The following is a 16,498-nucleotide window of genomic DNA, read 5'->3' as shown; positions in this document are numbered from 1 at the left end:
TAGGGCTCGGCAAAGGCTGGCTGCAAACGGGGGGCCGGCAAGCCCCCCGCTGCGCCCTGGCCCGTGGCGACACGAGTTTTGCAAGGGCTCTGCAAATGCGCCGGGGGATGGATGGTAGCCGGGGGCGGCGGGGGGGGGGGAATAAATTGGGGTGAGCATCGTGGATCGGGTGGGAGGGGAGCATGAGGAGGGGGGGACCCGTGGGGTGCTGCTGGCGGTGGAGGAAGGATGCCCTGAGATGTGCCAGCGTGACCCTGAGCCTCATATTTTGGTGGGGGGTGGGGGCAGGGAACCCCTCAGACCCCGGCACCGGTGATGCAAACCCTGATTTCAAGTGAAAATCCCATGGGAAAAGCCCCGCGACGCATTTAGAGGATGAATTTTTGTTGCTTCGGGAAATGAGCCTCCCGCCGTCTCCCCACTCCCCATCCCACCGGCGCCGCTCCCGGCACTGCCGCTCACCGGGACAGCGCGGGGATGCCCAGCATCCTTCCACTCGGCCCTGAAAAAATTGCTCCGACTCCTTTATTTTTATTCCTGGTTTTTTTCTCACACTTAAAAAGCAGAATTACAGCCAGGCCGTGTCCTCCCAGGATGAATCACTGCAGCCGAGAAGTCAAAGAAGGGAAAACAACCGAATTCTCGGCGCATCCATTTGGGGCTGAAGCCACCCTTCTCCTCCTCCTCCTCCTCCTCCTCCTCCTCCTCCTCCTCTTCCTCCCCATCCCGGAGGCGGTTGTGCCGCCGGGTTTCTCCATGGGAGCATCCCTGAACAAATCAAGGCTCCTCTGCGAGCTAGGAGCCTGGGAAAAACCACGACCGAGGGAAAAGCAAACATCTCCAGCCCCAGGACTGCGAATAAACACGGGAGTATTTTTAGTAACCGAAGCGGAGCTGAATCAGAGCTGCTGATTTATGCTCTTATTTCCTTTCAAGAAGTTATGCTTCAGAAAGCGGCTCGGACTTTTCTTACCCGTGGGAGAAGAGCGAGCGGCTGGGCGGGGAGGGGATGCAGCCCCGGACGTGATGCTGTACGGCGTCAGCCGGGCCCTCTTCTGCGGCACAGGTCCTTGTCTTCCCCCGGGATGTGGTGGGTGGTTTCTCCAGGACACGGGGCCTGGTGGTCCCAGGGATGGAGGGGGCTGGTACCCAGGGATGGGGTGACTGGTATTCAGGGATGAGGAGGCTGGTCCCAGGGATGGAGGGGACTGGTACCCAGGGATGGCGGTGGCTGGTATCAGCGGTGGAGATGACTGGTACTCAGGGATGGGTTGACTGGTACCCAGGGATGGAGGTGGCTGGTCCCAGGGGTGGAGATGACTGGTATTCGGGGATGGCGGTGACTGGTACCCAGGGATGGCAGTGACTGGTACCAGGGATGGATGTGGCTGGTAGCCAGGAATGGAGGTGACTGGTGCCAGGGATTGGGGGGACTGGTACCATGGATGGGGAAACTGGTACCCAGGGATGGTGGTGGCTGGTACCCAGGATGTGGTGGCTGGTACCCAGGGATGTGGTGACTGGTGCCCAGCGATAGAGGAGACTGGTGCCCAGGGATGGAATTGACTGGTACGAGGGATGGAGGTGACTGGTACCCAGGGATAGAGTGACATGCCCAGGGATGCGGCGACTGGTACTCAGGGATGGGGAGTACTGGTACCAGGGATGGGAGTTACTGATGTCCAGGGATGGAGGTGGTGGGTACCCAGGGATGCCAGGGGTTGGTACCCAGGGATGCCAGGGACTGGTACCCAGGGATGGAGGTGGCTGGTCCCAGGGGTGGAGATGACTGGTATTCGGGGATGGCGGTGACTGGTACCCAGGGATGGCAGTGACTGGTACCAGGGATGGATGTGGCTGGTAGCCAGGAATGGAGGTGACTGGTGCCCAGGGATTGGGGGGACTGGTACCATGGATGGGGAAACTGGTACCCAGGGATGGTGGTGGCTGGTACCCAGGGATGTGGTGACTGGTGCCCAGCGATAGAGGAGACTGGTGCCCAGGGATGGAATTGACTGGTACGAGGGATGGAGGTGACTGGTACCCGGGGGTGGTGGTGGTTGATGCTATGGATGGGGTGACTGGTACCCAGGGATAGAGTGACATGCCCAGGGATGCGGCGACTGGTACTCAGGGATGGGGAGTACTGGTACCAGGGATGGGAGTTACTGATGTCCAGGGATGGAGGTGGTGGGTGCCCAGGGATGCCAGGGACTGGTACCCAGGGATGCCAGGGACTGGTACCCAGGGATGCCGGGGACTGGTACCCAGCAAAGCAAGGTCTTCCCCTGGCTGGTGGCTGCCGTCCCTCCACCCCTGTGGCACAGAGCTGTGTGGGACACATGGCTGAGCATCGTTGATCCCAAGGTGAAGGTTGGATGGGTTTGCCTTGAAAGCCCTACAAAAAGCAATCAAACCTCCTGCTTACAAACATCCCGAGAGGAGATAATGCGATTTTTCCAAGCGATTTTCCTGCCAGAAACTGAGGAAATACGGAATTGGATGTAATAGCATCATCCTGTTTTGGATGATGGTGCCAGCCAGGGGTTTTTCCGGCTGCGCGAGCAAGTTTTACGTGTCGGGATGATGCCGTTTGCTGCGGAGGTGTTTGCTCGTCACGTTGGGATGGATGGAAGCGGGTCCGGTTTTGTTTCCGAGCCTTTTTTCCCCAGGGTTTTGGTAGAAATAAAGCCAAGGGTGCGTTAAAATTGTTAAGCTTGGGCGTTCGCCATACACTGCAGGCTCCCTGGGGCAGGGGACTGTCCCCATGGGCCAGTGGCTCCCACTATGTCCCAGCTCCCTCTAGTGGGATCTGCTCCGGGAAGAAGCATCCAGGGAAAGAAAAGGTGCAGAAATCCCAGTTCCCCCCAGTTTCTTCCAAACTGGGAGTGGAGGTCTCAAGGAGGTGCCGAGATTCAGGCTACTCCTAGCACAACTCTACTACAAGACCCTAGAGAATTCCAAACCCAGCAGTGCGGAGCATCGGGAGCTGGCAGCGGGGACAAGCCATAACGGGGGGAAAAACAACTTGTATTTATTTATTCTTAAAATTTTGGCACATTTTGGAGGGGTGGGAATAATTTTGCTCGAAGCAGGGCTAGCTCCTCCTTTGGCAGCTGCGGGAAGGATGAGCTGGGAAGGCCCCGAGCGGCAAATCCCACTCCCAAAATAGTCCGAAACGCTCCAGATTTTTCCTAAACCTGGATTTTTTTTGCCCCAAAGCGAGGTCTCGGGGTCAAAATTCCCCACTACAGCTCATCCTGGGTATGGCTGAGCCCTGGCACAACTCATTACACCGCTGACCTCAGAGAAACGCTGCGTGTTGCGGGTCCAGGAAGGGAATTTTGAAGTGAAACGGCTTCTCCGGGGAGACGGAGATCCCCCCTCCCGTGGGATGTGATTTTAGCATCCCAGCCGGGTGGTGACAGCCCGTGTGACACCCTCCCGCGCGTCCCCAGCTTCGGCGACCCGGTTCCTGCCAGCAGCGGGGTTTGGGGGGGTGGGGAGGAGTTCCTCGGAGGGGCTGCAAGCGGCGTCATTACATGCACCGATGTGTGCGCGGTCTCGGGCTGGGCTCAAAGGCCAGAGGTTGCCGCGATGGGTGGGATTCCTCATGGAAGTACATCCCTGCTCTCCCTTTCCCCTAAACCCCCATTTTTCTTTAAAAAATGAAGTTTTTAGGATTTTCCTCCATCGATGCCTCTTTGTTTGCAGGGGGTGGAGGCAGGACACGATTTGCCAGGTCCTTTTTTTAATATTTTAAGATGTTTTAAAATCCCCGGGGATGCTCAGGCTCCTCCTGCATTGCTACACTCGGGTGGGGAAAAGCAAAATAATGGATTTGCATCCGGATTTTTTATTAAAAAATAAAATAGAGCAAGCTAGGAGAGCTCCCATCCTTCTTCAGGAGGCCAAGCGGGGTTGTATTTCCAATGCTGGAGGGAAAAACTGGGGGAAAACCCCCTCTCCGAGTCCCCCATCCCGCGTTTGGGGTGCCGCTGAATCGTCCCCCAAATCCTCAGTGCCAGATCCGCTCCATCTTTGGGGTTTTGGGAGCATCCTCGTGACGCTGGCACAAGCCTTTGGGATGGGGGCTGAACCCCTTGGCTCCATCCCAAGGGATCGGGATGCTTTTCCCAGGAGGGTTTGGGGGTTTTGGGGGGAGGAAACACCCAGGTTGCAAAAAAAAAAAAAAAAAAAGGCTGATCCGAAAGGAAATCTAAAGGTGTTTACAAAGAGCCGCGCTGCTAAAAATAACCGGCTCATATTTTAGACGGCCCTAAAAATAGGCAGCGCTGTTGGAGTGGCCAAACACTCCCAGGAATTTCCTGTGGGCTGCGGGCCGCGCGCAGGGGGGTCCGGGCTCAGCGGCCGACGGGGCCGGCCGGCATCGCTCCGGCTTTTTCTTTCCTGGGTGACGACGAGATGACCTCCGTTGGGCCCCTGAATTGCATATAGCAGGATCCAGGCTGGCTCCTTCCCTGATCCCGGCAGCGACGGGCTTAACCCTTCTCCATCCATCCATCCTTCCTCCCTGATAACATCCGAAGAGGTTGGGTGGGTTTGAGAGAGGTTTTTAAACCCGTCAGCAGAAAGCTCAACCTTAATAGTAGACACCGGAGAATCTACTTGCAAAGCTACTGCGGGAAGATGAAGGGATCGATTCAAGGGTGGTGTTTGGGGAGCGGGAAGGACCCTCTGCGGATGGAGGGATCCTCCTGCTCGCCCCCGGGCCAGGCGATCCCGTGGGAGGGCTCGAGGGCGTTGCTGCAGGCGGAGCGGCCAGGTCACCATCGCAGCGTCACGGCGTCGCAGCGTCACGGCGTCGCAGGCCAGCTGGGGCTGGGGTTGCAGTTTAAACGAGGCAGGGATTGCAAGAGGAATGGGTTTGGGATTGCAAACCAGATGGATCGGGGATTGCCATGCAGGTGGACCCAGGTTTGCAAGCCTGATGGGTCTGGGATTGCAAGAGGAATGGGTTTGGGATTGCAGTCCAGATGGATCGGGGATTGCCATGCAGATGGACCGAGGTTTGCAAGCCTGATGGGTCTGGGATTGCAAGAGGAATGGGTTTGGGATTGCAAGGCAGGTGGATCGGGGATTGCAACCCAAATGAGTCCGGGACTGCAACACAGATGGACCCAGGATTGCAAACCAAGCGGGTCTGGGATTGCAACCCAGATGGTTCTGGGGTTACAGCCCAAATGGGTCCAGAACTGCAACCCAGGTGGGTCCGGGATTGCAACCAGATGGGTCTGGGATTGCAATGCAAGACAGACCCAGGATTGCAACCCGAATGAGTCCGGAATTGCAATGCAGATGGGCCCAGCGTTGCAGCCCTGATGGGTCTGGGATTGCAACAGGAATGGGTTTGGGATTGCAACCCAAATGGGTCTGGGATTGGAACCCAAACGAGCCCAGGACTGCAACACAGATGGACCGAGGATCGCAAACCGAGTGGGTCTGGGATTGCAACCCAGACGGGCCCAGGATTGCAGCCCGGATGGACCTGTGATTGCAACGCACATGGGCCCAGATGTGCAACCCAGCTGGGTCTGGGATTGCAACAGAAATGGGTCTGGGATTGCAACCCAGATGGATCTAGAATTGCAATGCAGATGGGCCAGGGGTTGCAGCCCAAATGGGCCCAGGATTGCAACCCAAATGGGTCGGGCTTGCAACCCAGATGGGCCCAGGACTGCAACAGAAACGGGTCTGGGGATTGCAACACAGATGGGCCTGGGGTTGCAGCCCAAATGGGTCTGGGATTGCAACCCTGATGGGTCTGGGATTGCAACAGAAATGAGTCTGGGATTGCAACCCAAATAAAACAGGGATTAGAACAGAAATGGGTCTGGGATTGGATCCCAGATGGGTCCAGGGCTGCAACACAGATGGGCCCGGGACTGCAACTGAGATGGGTTTGGGATCGCAGCCCAAATGGGTCTGGGATTGCAACCCAGAATGGCCCGGGATTGCAACCCAGATAGGTCTGGGATTGCGATGCAGGTGGGCCCAAGGTTGCAGCCCCTGTGGGTCTGGGATTGCGACCTAAATGGGTCTGGGGTCACAACAGAAACGGGTCTGGGATGACCGCGGTGCTGCCGGAGGAGTTGCAGGAGCGACTGCGTTGCAAACAGCCTCATTATCCCCAATGCAATTAGCTGTATCGGGTGCAGCGCAGGCACCCATCGTGCCCACGTCGGGTGCTGTGGGTCCCTCCTCCCTGATCCCAGTGCTGGGGTGTATTTAAGGCTGCTGCAGCTCCCCTCTCATTATATGCACCGAGTTGGCCGTTCTCTGCCATGCACCCTGGGGAGGGTGCTCATCATCCTCATTACCAAGAGGAAATTTACTGGCTGCAATGGGAGGACACAGCCCTGCTGCACGCTGTTGCTGTGGAAACGGGGTGAGCGGCTAATTAGATTTAATTAACGAAGCAGGAGGGGAGTGTTGCAAACGGATCCGGGCAGGGTGCATCACCCGGCAAGCAGGGATGTGGGTGCTGAGGTGATGATGGGGGGGGGGGAGGGGGAGGAGCAGGCTTGCTCCGTGCCTCAGTTTCCCTGTCTGCAAGGTCAAGGAGGGGGACACGGTAGCCGGGGACTCCCCATTGATGGGGATGGAGACCCCAAGGATGCTGAGCACCCCAACCCAGCATCATCTGTGCACCCCCCACAAAATCACATGCCCCAAGAAGCTGTCATCCCGTCCGTCCCCCGTCCCCCCAATACAGCATCGTCCTCGGGCAAAGCCTCTCCAACAGCACCCCCCCAGCAGGATCCGGCCCTGCCTGCATCCGCGCGCGTCTGTGTGTGGGCACGGCTCTGCCTCCGTCTCCGATTGCTCTCGCCTGCCCGTGCCTCGGTAGCACCCGGGGCCGGGGACCCGCGTGCCGCCACGGACGCAGGCGCACGCCCGCCTCACGCATCCTGCAGCCACTCTGCGGGAGGGCTTTTTTTTTATATATATATATATATACACACACACACACACAGAGAACCCTATCAATATAAATAGCTCCTCTATTTTATTTCCCTCCTTGCTGCATCCCAGCGCAGCGTTCCAGCTATTTTAAAGGGGAGACCTGGTGTGTGTGTGTGTGTGTGTGTGTGTATATATATATATATATAATTTTTTTTATTCCTTGGGCCGCGTGGGACGGACCGACCCCCGGGACCCGCATGCTGCAGATGGTGAGGACTCTGGCGCAGTTCACCATCGCGCTGGAGGACATGCGAGACATCGGGGACGGCATCGACGCGGCCTTCGCCGCCTCCGGGCTCGGCGGGGCGGCCGAGGAGCTGCCGGAGAAGGGTTGCGGCAGTCGCGGTGGTACCGAGGTGATGCGAAAAGGGATTGGGGGGGGGGAGGTCCTGGGGATGGAATGGTGGTGGTGGGGGGGTGTCTGGTGAGATGGGGGGGTTATATGGGGGGGGTGCATGGATGCGTCATGTTTGGACACGTGTGCGCCCAGCAGAACCTGGCACCTGCGGGGTCTGGACCGCGATTGCCGTGGCAACGGCGCCTCCATCCTCATCCTCAGCCTGCTACCCCTGGGGTTCTCCAGATTGCGGGGGGAGGGGGATGTTCCCACCCGGAGAGGGTGATGGGGGGCTGGAGCCATCGCTGCCACCCCCCCCCCCAACCCCGCAATGCTGATTTACACCGCGGAGGCGTCGGCTGGTGGGGAAATGCCCCCAATTCCCGTCGCAGCGGGGGCTGATCCTGAGGGTGCTGAGCATCTCGGGGGAGGCAGGATGAGGCCGGGGTGCAGCGGGGGCGTCCCCATCTGCTGATGGAGACCGAAGCAACATCAGCCCCACCGGGGAGAGGCTTTGCTGGGGTAAGGGATGCAGTGGGGCGCATCCTGCCCACGCCTGGGTACTGCTTCACCCTGCCAGGATGGTGCGTTACCCCCAGCTCCTGCTCATCCCAGCGGGATTTTCCCCCCACCAGGATAATACCACTGCCTTAATGGTGGAAAAAATCCCGTTGCCAACAGTTGGGCCTCATCCTGCCTCTCCCCACTGCTGCAAGTCCCCCGCCACCGGTGCGGTGTGCGGTGCTGAGCCTGTTCAGCTCACCGATCTGGCCCTTTGCTTTCATCCTGAGCTGGGACAGCTCCCGAAAATGCTGGGAGCATCATATCGAGGCGGGGAACTACAGGCTGTGCGAGGGTTGGGGAAACTGAGGCAGGGTGGGGGTGGGTCAGGTGCTCTGTATCCCTAAAGCCCATCCTCCGGTGGGGGCCCTTCAGCCCATAATTACAACAAATTAGTCCGGCGGTGAGAGTGTTAATAAACTTTCAGGCTGTAACGAAGTGGGGAGGTCTCAGGCGGTGTCCCCAAGGACTCCAGCATCACCGTGTTTTGGGGGGGCAGATTTCCTGGGGGGGGGGACTTGGACCCGTCACCATAATATTTGGCTCTAGACAGCAGTTTCCTCCTTGCTTGGCTGAAAAGGCTGATATCAGCTTGGTGGGTGAGTGGGGAAACTGAGGCACAGCTCTGTTCTCCAGCACCGAGCAGGATCTGGCCAGGATCCCTCCCCAGTACTCCCTGGGGACCGCCGGGGAGATGATGGCCTCCATCCGTGATGAGGATGGTTGGGCTAAACCTTCCTCCCGTGGCTGCAGAGCAGCTTCGCAGCACAGATCGCCGCTGGGAGCAGTGGGGGGGACACAGCCCCACGTGGCTGGGGGACATGGGTTCATCCCACAAGGAGATGGGGGACACATCTGCACCCAGGACTGTTGGTGGCATCCCTGCACCCAGGGCTGTTGGGGTGTCTGAGCACCCAGGACCTTTGGAGGATCCTTTTCCTCGGGGCCTTTGGGGCATCCCTGCACCCACAACATTTGGGATGTCCAAATGTGCCTTAGGGGTGTCCGGGCATCCAGGACCTTTGGGGTGTCCCTGCACCCACAGCTTGGGGTGTCTCTGCACCCAGGGCCTTTGGGGTGTCCCTGCACTCAAAGCTTGGGGTGTCTCTGCACCCAAGGGCTTTGGGGTGTCCAAGCACCCAGGGCCTTTGGGATGTCTCTGCACCCACAGCTTGGGGTGTCCAAGCACCCAGGGGCCTTTGGGATGTCCCTGCACCCACAGCTTGGGTGTCTCTGCACCCAAGGGCTTTGGGGTGTCCAAGCACCCAGGGCCTTTGGGATGTCTCTGCACCCACAGCTTGGGGTGTCCAAGCACCCAGGGGCCTTTGGGATGTCCCTGCACCCACAGCTTGGGGTGTCCAAGCACCCAGGGGCCTTTGGGATGTCTCTGCACCCACAGCTTGGGGTGTCCAAGCACCCAGGGCCTTTGGGATGTCCCTGCACCCACAGCTTGGGGTGTCCAAGCACCCAGGGGCCTTTGGGATGTCCCTGCACCCACAGCTTGGGGTGTCTCTGCACCCAAGGGCTTTGGGGTGTCCAAGCACCCAGGGCCTTTGGGATGTCTCTGCACCCACAGCTTGGGGTGTCTCTGCACTCAAGGGCTTTGGGGTGTCCAAGCACCCAGGGCCTTCGGGATGTGCCTGCACCCACAGCTTGGGGTGTCTCTGCACCCAGGGCCTTTGGGGTGTCCCTGCACTCAAAGCTTGGGGTGTCTCTGCACCAAGGGCCTTTGGACGGTCTCCATGAACAGGACCATTGCAATCTCCATACCCAGCACCTTGGAGCATCTCCTTTCCTAGGGCCAGCGGAGGGTCTCCGCACCCAAAACATTTGGGGGTGTCTCACATCCAGGGTCTCTGGAGAGTCTACGCATGCAAAACTTTTGGGATATCTGTGCACCCAGGGCACTTGGAGCATCTCTGCACCAAAAACTTTTGGGGTATCGCTGAACCCAGGGCCCTTGGAGCATTTCTGCACCAAAAATTTTTGGGGTATCTCACACCCAGAGTCTCTGGAGCATATCCACACACAAAACTTTTGGGGTATCTCTGCACCTTTGGAGCATCTCTGCACCCAAGACATTTGGGGTATCACTGTACCCAGCACCTTTGTAGTACTTCCACACCCCAAACTTTTGGGGAACCACTGCACCCAGGGCCCTTGCAGCATCTCGCACCCAAAACTTTTGGGGTGTCTCTGCACTCAGAGCCTTTGGAGCATCTCGCACCCAAAACTTTTGGGGTGTCTCTGCACTCAGAGCCTTTGGAGCATCTCGCACCCAAAACTTTTGGGGTGTCTCTGCACTCAGAGCCTTTGGAGCATCTCTGCACCTAAAACTTTTGGGGTGTCTCAGCACCCAGAGCCTTTGGAGCATCTCGCACCCAAAACTTTTGGGGTGTCTCTGCACTCAGAGCCTTTGGAGCATCTCTGCACCCAAAACTTTTGGGGTGTCTCTGCACTCAGAGCCTTTGGAGCATCTCTGCACCTAAAACTTTTGGGGTGTCTCAGCACCCAGGACCCTTGCAGCATCTCGCCCCCAAAACTTGTGGGGTGTCTCTCCACTCAGAGCCTTTGGAGCATCTCTGCACCCAAAACTTTCGGGGCGTCTCTGCACCCTGGACTCTGGATCATCTCGCCCCCAGGCTGAGCTGCCGGGGCGTCCCCCCACGTGCTGCGTGTGAGGGGGATCTCCGAGCCCCGCAACCGAGAAGATCCCAACCCATCTGCTTCCCAAGGCTGGCGGACCATCCCACACCACCACCTCCCCGTGCCCCCCACCACCCCATTAATCTCCCTCTTGCAGGGCCACAGCCCAGCGCCGGGGTGCCTGGGGTGCCAGGCGGGAGGCAAATTCCTACGGGACCGCTCCGAGTGGAGCCGCCGGAGAGACGGAGGGCGCCGGGACCGACCCATGTAGGGCTGTGAGATCCAGGGCGGGCTCCTGACGCGGCCGCGGAAGAAACCAGGCGTCTCTGTGCGCTCGGTGTCATGTACTTCCTAATCCTCCCGGATTCCTCCATCGGGGTGGAGAGGGAGCGGAGGGGAGCTGAACGCCAGCCGGGCTTCTCCGGCGTTCAGCCTCCCCGCCGAGCCCCCGCGCCGGCACTGACACCCGCCACGTAGCTCCCCTCCATCGTGTCACCCCAAAACTCATCTTGTCTGTCTTTTCCACCCGAGCAGGACATGAGGAAACACGTCATCATGACGCTGCTGGACACGGAGCAGTCCTACGTGGAGTCCTTGCGCACCTTGATGCAGGTAACGTGGCACGGCCAGGGACGTGACACCCCAAACCATGTCACGGCGTAATCGTCTCTTGCTTGTCACCGTCCCCGGGGACCCCAAGTCGGATCCCCCAGCTGTGGGTGCTCTACCAGCACCGATGCGGCACGGGGGTGGATTGGGGACGGGTGGCAGTGGGGATGTTGGGGACAGCGGGACCGGAGCTGGGAGCAGCATGGCAATAGTGTCAAGAACGGGGTGTGGGGGTCACCTCTGTCCCCCAAATCAAGCCCGTAACATTCCTGGTGGGTTGTCACCTGGCAGGTAGTGTGTCCCCAAGCCCCTTCCCATGTTTGCCCCCCAAAAGCTGTTCCTCATGTTGCACCCCATCTCCTGGGCCGTTGCTGATGGCCATCCCATGATGGGGGACCCCTTACACCCCCCCATTCCCATGTCCCCCCATCTTCTGCTCAGCGGCATCACCTGCAGCCATGGGCCAAGGGTTTTTCTCGGTCCTTTTTTTTTACTGAGCTGGTTCCAACCCCCCTGGAGCAGCCTGGCCGGAGGGTCCACCCCACGTTTCAGATGTTAATGAAGGTGTTTCAGAAGGTTAATGGTGGTCAACGCCCTGGAGACTAGGTCACGTTGGTGTAGGTGTGGGTTGTCCAACCACATCGCTGCAGGTGGAAACACCAAAAAAATCAGAGCTCTTGCTCTGCTCGATACGAAGCGGTGCCTGTAGGACATCTGCCTGGCAAGTCCACGAGGGCATGGGGCACCCATCATCCCAACACCCAGCCAGGCTTTTCCCATAAACCCCCTACGAGGATGCCCCCATGGTGGACCCAGATGTGCTCTGCCAGATGTTGCTGCAGGACCCTTTGAGGCTGCTCCTAGTGCAGATGTTGGCTTGGAGGGGTGAGAGGACCCTGGCTCTGGCACTTATTTTGGGGGAAGCCGTACGGGGTGTGTCCCTGCTGGTCTCGGCATGGACGGAGGCTGTTCCGTGGGCTGTGCCCTCCTTTGAGGTGGGACAAGAGGCTGGTTGGAGAGGACAGCCGTGCTGGGGCTCACCGGTTCCCCACTGGAGGGACTGGTTGGACATGGGTGGGAGCCACGGGGCGTTAATGCCGGAGCTCTTGCCCATGGGACACGTCCTGGCACAGTGCAACCAGGGGGACGTGGCTTTCTAGCGGGCAGGTCACAGGGCTCCGGATGCCCCCAGCTCCCCGTCTCAGCAGGGAAAAGGTGCTTGGATCCATGACGTGGCCCGGTGGCACGTAACATGGTGGCTAGCACGGACAAGGACCACCCTGGAGCATCATCTTCCAGCCAAGCCAGATAGTGTGTGGGCAAGCCCTGCCTGCTTTCATTGTGTGCCGAGGCGGGGGCTGTCTCCATGCTCTTCTTCCCCATCTGGTCCTCGCTCCCCCAATTTCATGGCGGGTGGGAGGCATGGCACAGCCCAGCCCAGCTCCCACTGGAGGTGTTGGCCACAGTAGGGCAGGTGAAGTGGGTTAAGAGCCTCAGGAAGGATTTGGCCCTTCCAACCTGGGTCTCCAGGAGATACCCACCATCAGCTTGAGGAACCTCATCCTTGGGGAATGATTCCTGCTTCGCCAGCTTGGATGGAGATGTCTGAAGCTGCTCGAGGTGGGTCCTGTCCTCACTGCTCAGCTCCATGGTCCTCCCAACATCCTGAAGGACACCAGCACCCCATACCGGTCAGGCTGAGGAGGTGGCAAGGCTTGAGAAGACCTTTCTTATCCTGCATCCCTTGCAAATCCAGCTCTCCCGTTCCTGGGGGTACTGCTCCTCTCCGCAGCTCTGCCCCACGGGGGGAGGAAAGGGGTTTCGTAGCAGAGCCGCCCACCCAGCCTTGCAGAGGACCTGCTTTTTCTGCTGGCCCTGAGCATTGCTCGTTGGCCATTGCCCAAGAGAGACTTCTGGGAGAAGTGGTCCAGGGCTTGATCCAGTGCATCCACCCTGCTGGCTCCAGCCCCTCCTGGTCCCAAGCACTGTAAATCCCACCGGGAATGCACCAGCTTTTGGATCCCAGGGTGGTGCTGCCATGATTTCCCAGCTAGGTCAGGTTCTGGAGGTAGCAGATGGAGGTGACCAAGGCTCATGACAGCAAAGATTTGGAGCCTCTCAAGGCCGTGGCTGGGGGACGGAGGACGCTGTGCTTTGGGGGTTCCTCGTGCAGACCTGTCCCACTCCCCACAGTGCCGTGGGGATGCACCGGGTGGGACGGGACCCAAGGAGGCTGGGGTGCAAAACCTGCTGGGACCTGGTGCTGTCTGGTCCTTCTGGTGGGTCCCACAACCCAGCGTTCACTGGGGAACCCCCTGCTGCGGGATGCCACTGATCCCCATGTTTACATGGGTTGAAAAATTCATCCTGGGGGAGGTGGGAAAAGAAATCTATGGGGACCCCGATGCCTTTGCTTCCCCACAGGGTTACATGAAGCCTCTGAAGCAGCCGGAGAACTCGCTGCTGTGCGACCCATCGCTGGTGGACGAGATCTTCGACCAGATCCCCGAGCTGCTGGAGCACCACGAGCAGTTCCTGGAGCAGATCCACGACTGCGTGCAGAACTGGCACGAGAAGCAGAAAGTGGGCGACCTCCTCGTGCAGTCGGTAGGTCCTCGCGGGGTGGATTTCCCCCGGGGAACCCAAGCGTGCCCGCTCTCGGGCACGGCCCCAGCAGGAGAAGTTTCGGAGCAGGAGGCAAGGGAGTGATTAAAGGACAGGCCAAACACGCCTGAGATGGAGAACAGGAGACGATCTCCAGGCCCGCGGTCTGCTTAGCGTAACGGCGGGGTGTTGCGGCGACCAGCTGGGTCTGCAGCTCGGCGTTTCTGCCTCGGGAGCAGAAATGTCAGGGCTGAAAAATCAAGGGGGAGCCCTCCCCGCGCCAGCCCAGAGCCAGGATTAACCCTTGGGGCAGCTTCTCCCAGGCGTGCCCGGGAGGTCCATGCTGGACCTATCCCCTTTTTTCCCGGCTCTTTTCCCCTCCCAGTTCTCCAAGGATGTGCTGGTGAACATCTACTCTGCCTACATCGATAACTTCCTCAACGCCAAGGATGCCGTCAGGATCGCCAAGGAAGCCCGGCCGGCGTTCATGAAGTTCCTGGAGGTGGGTCCTGGTTCCTCTCCCCATCGATGCTGGCCAAGGTCCAGAGCCACCTGCAACGCTGCTGGTGGGGCAGGGTGGGGTTAATGGGAGTAAACTGGTAACCTATGGTCAGACTGGGATTTTTCTCCCCACCTTCTTCTTGGTTTTATTGCAAAGAGGCTAGGTTGGGATGAACCAGAGTTACTCGGGATGGTGTAAAAAGGAGTCACCCTGACCCCAAACGGGTGTTGCTCCAGGTCCTGGGCTGGTGGGACGCTGGCTCCCTGCTAGGTCCCACCTAACGGGGCCATCCTTGTCCCCCACCGGTGTTTTGCAGCAAAGCATGCGGGAGAACAAGGAGAAGCAGGCTCTGTCCGACCTGATGATCAAGCCGGTGCAGAGGATCCCGCGATACGAGTTGCTGGTGAAGGTGGGTGCGGGCAGCCGGGTGCGGGCAGCCGGGTGCAGGCAGGAGGCCATCTGTGCCGTGCCAGCAGTGGGTGAGACCATGGCACCTCCTCACCTACCATGTAAGGGGAGCTTTTAGGGGTCTCACATCTCTCCCGGCCCCTTTTCCCATCCCTTGACACGAAGTTGGTGTCCTCAGGCATGCGCACAGCTCTGCCCTCCTGGGGATGGTCACTCTGAGGACTGCCACCCCGCTGTCCCCCCCCAGCATGTCCCTACAGGTGTGCAGTCCCCTTCCCCTCTACCTTTCTGCTGGGAGGTTGGACACTGCAGTGCCATTTCGGGACCGGTCACACTGCCACCCCCTCTGTGCCTCAGTTTCCCCGTGCCAGGGTCACTCTCCCTGGCGCTGAGGCTGGTGGGGATGCGCTTTCATAGAATCACAGAATGGTTTGGGTTGGAAGGGACCTTCAAAAACCATCTAGTCCAACCCCCTGCCATGGGCAGGGACACCTTCCACTAGATCAGGTTGCTCAAAGCCCCATCCAACCTCACCTTGAACACTTCCAGTGATGAATTTCGGGCGTCCGTGCAAGGTGATGATGCGCTCTCAGGAGCTGGTGGCCTCTTTAGGGGTGGCAAAGACCAGGCCGGTGGTGGCCAAAGCTCAAGGCTTCATTTCTTTGCAAAACCTTTCCTGCATGGGGCTGGTTTCCATCCCCAGCAGCCACACCAGCATGGTAGGGGCTTTTGCTTGGAGGTGTCATGGCATCACCGATGCCCAGGCTTTGCCCGTGGTGACGTCCCGGCTGTGTCCCCATGGTAGGACCTGCTGAAGCACACACCAGAGGACCATCCCGACCACCCTTTCCTCATCGATGCCCAGCGCAACATCAAGCAAGTGGCCGAGAGGATCAACAAGGGCATGAAGAGCGCGGAGGAGGTGGAGAGGAACGCCCGGATCGTGCAGGAGATTGAGTCCCACATCGAAGGGATGGAGGACGTATGTACGAGGGTCTTAGATGGGGTCGGTCTTTCCTTCTCCCCAAAATGCAACCATTTCTGCTCTTTCTGGGTCATCCAGTCTGAGCCACTTGTTTTCTTCTCCGGGTCCTGCTCTCCCCATCATCACTTGGCCTTGTTGGGCTCCTGGGGGTTTGGGAAGGGGCTGGGGTGCCAGTTCTGAGCCAGGGGGCCGCAGGGGCAGGGACAAAGCCCACGAGGGTCCCCCCTCGGGGCTCCCCACTCACGAGCCAACTTGTCCCCACAGCTCCAGGCCCCACTCCGCAGGTTCCTGCGCCAGGAGATGGTCGTGGAAGTGGTAAGAGCGGGATGGTCCCTTGTCACCATCGGATGGGGCAGTGGGAGGCTATGATTGCGGGTCATGGGATGCCTGTGTGCCCATGGAAGGCTACGGGTGGGTGGATGGATGGATGGATGGATGGATGGATGGAAGCTGTATCAGGGGAAGTTCAGATTGGACATTAGGAAAAGGTTCTTCACTGAGAGGGTGGTTGGTCACTGGAACAGGCTCCCCAGGGAAGTGGTCACGGCACCAAGCCTGTCAGAGTTCAAGGAGTGTCTGGACAACACTCTTATTCGTATAGTTTAGTGTTAGGTAGTCCTGCAAGGAGCAGGGAGTTGGACTCGATGATCCTTATGGGTCCCTTCCAACTTGAGATATTCTATGGTTCTATAAGGATGGACAGATGGATGGAAGGATGGATGGGTGGACAGAAGGACGGGTGGATGGATGGATGGACAGATGGAAAGAACAGACAGATGGAAGGTGGATGGAAGGACGGAAGGATGGATGAAGGGATGGACGGAAGGATGGAAGAACGGATGGATGGGTGGATGGATGG

At 58.9% G+C, this 16,498-nt stretch overlaps 1 protein-coding gene across 1 annotated transcript in view; it reads left to right on the top strand.

Moving 5' to 3' along the window:
* The window catches only part of ARHGEF17 (Rho guanine nucleotide exchange factor 17), a 39,022-nt gene that overhangs the window by 15,588 nt on the left and 6,936 nt on the right, over positions 1-16,498 (top strand). Inside the window, exons 2-7 of the mRNA XM_050890942.1 lie at positions 11,066-11,143; positions 13,565-13,747; positions 14,130-14,246; positions 14,563-14,655; positions 15,460-15,636; positions 15,904-15,954. Of these exons, the coding sequence (XP_050746899.1) occupies positions 11,066-11,143; positions 13,565-13,747; positions 14,130-14,246; positions 14,563-14,655; positions 15,460-15,636; positions 15,904-15,954 (699 nt within the window). The remainder of the gene's footprint in view (positions 1-11,065; positions 11,144-13,564; positions 13,748-14,129; positions 14,247-14,562; positions 14,656-15,459; positions 15,637-15,903; positions 15,955-16,498) is intronic.

The sequence above is a fragment of the Gymnogyps californianus genome, chromosome 1 (genome assembly GCF_018139145.2).
Source record: "Gymnogyps californianus isolate 813 chromosome 1, ASM1813914v2, whole genome shotgun sequence".
Taxonomy (NCBI): Eukaryota; Metazoa; Chordata; class Aves; order Accipitriformes; family Cathartidae; genus Gymnogyps; species Gymnogyps californianus.
The sequence above is the reverse complement of the archived record's forward strand: the minus strand, read 5'-3'. Positions and strand labels throughout refer to the sequence as shown.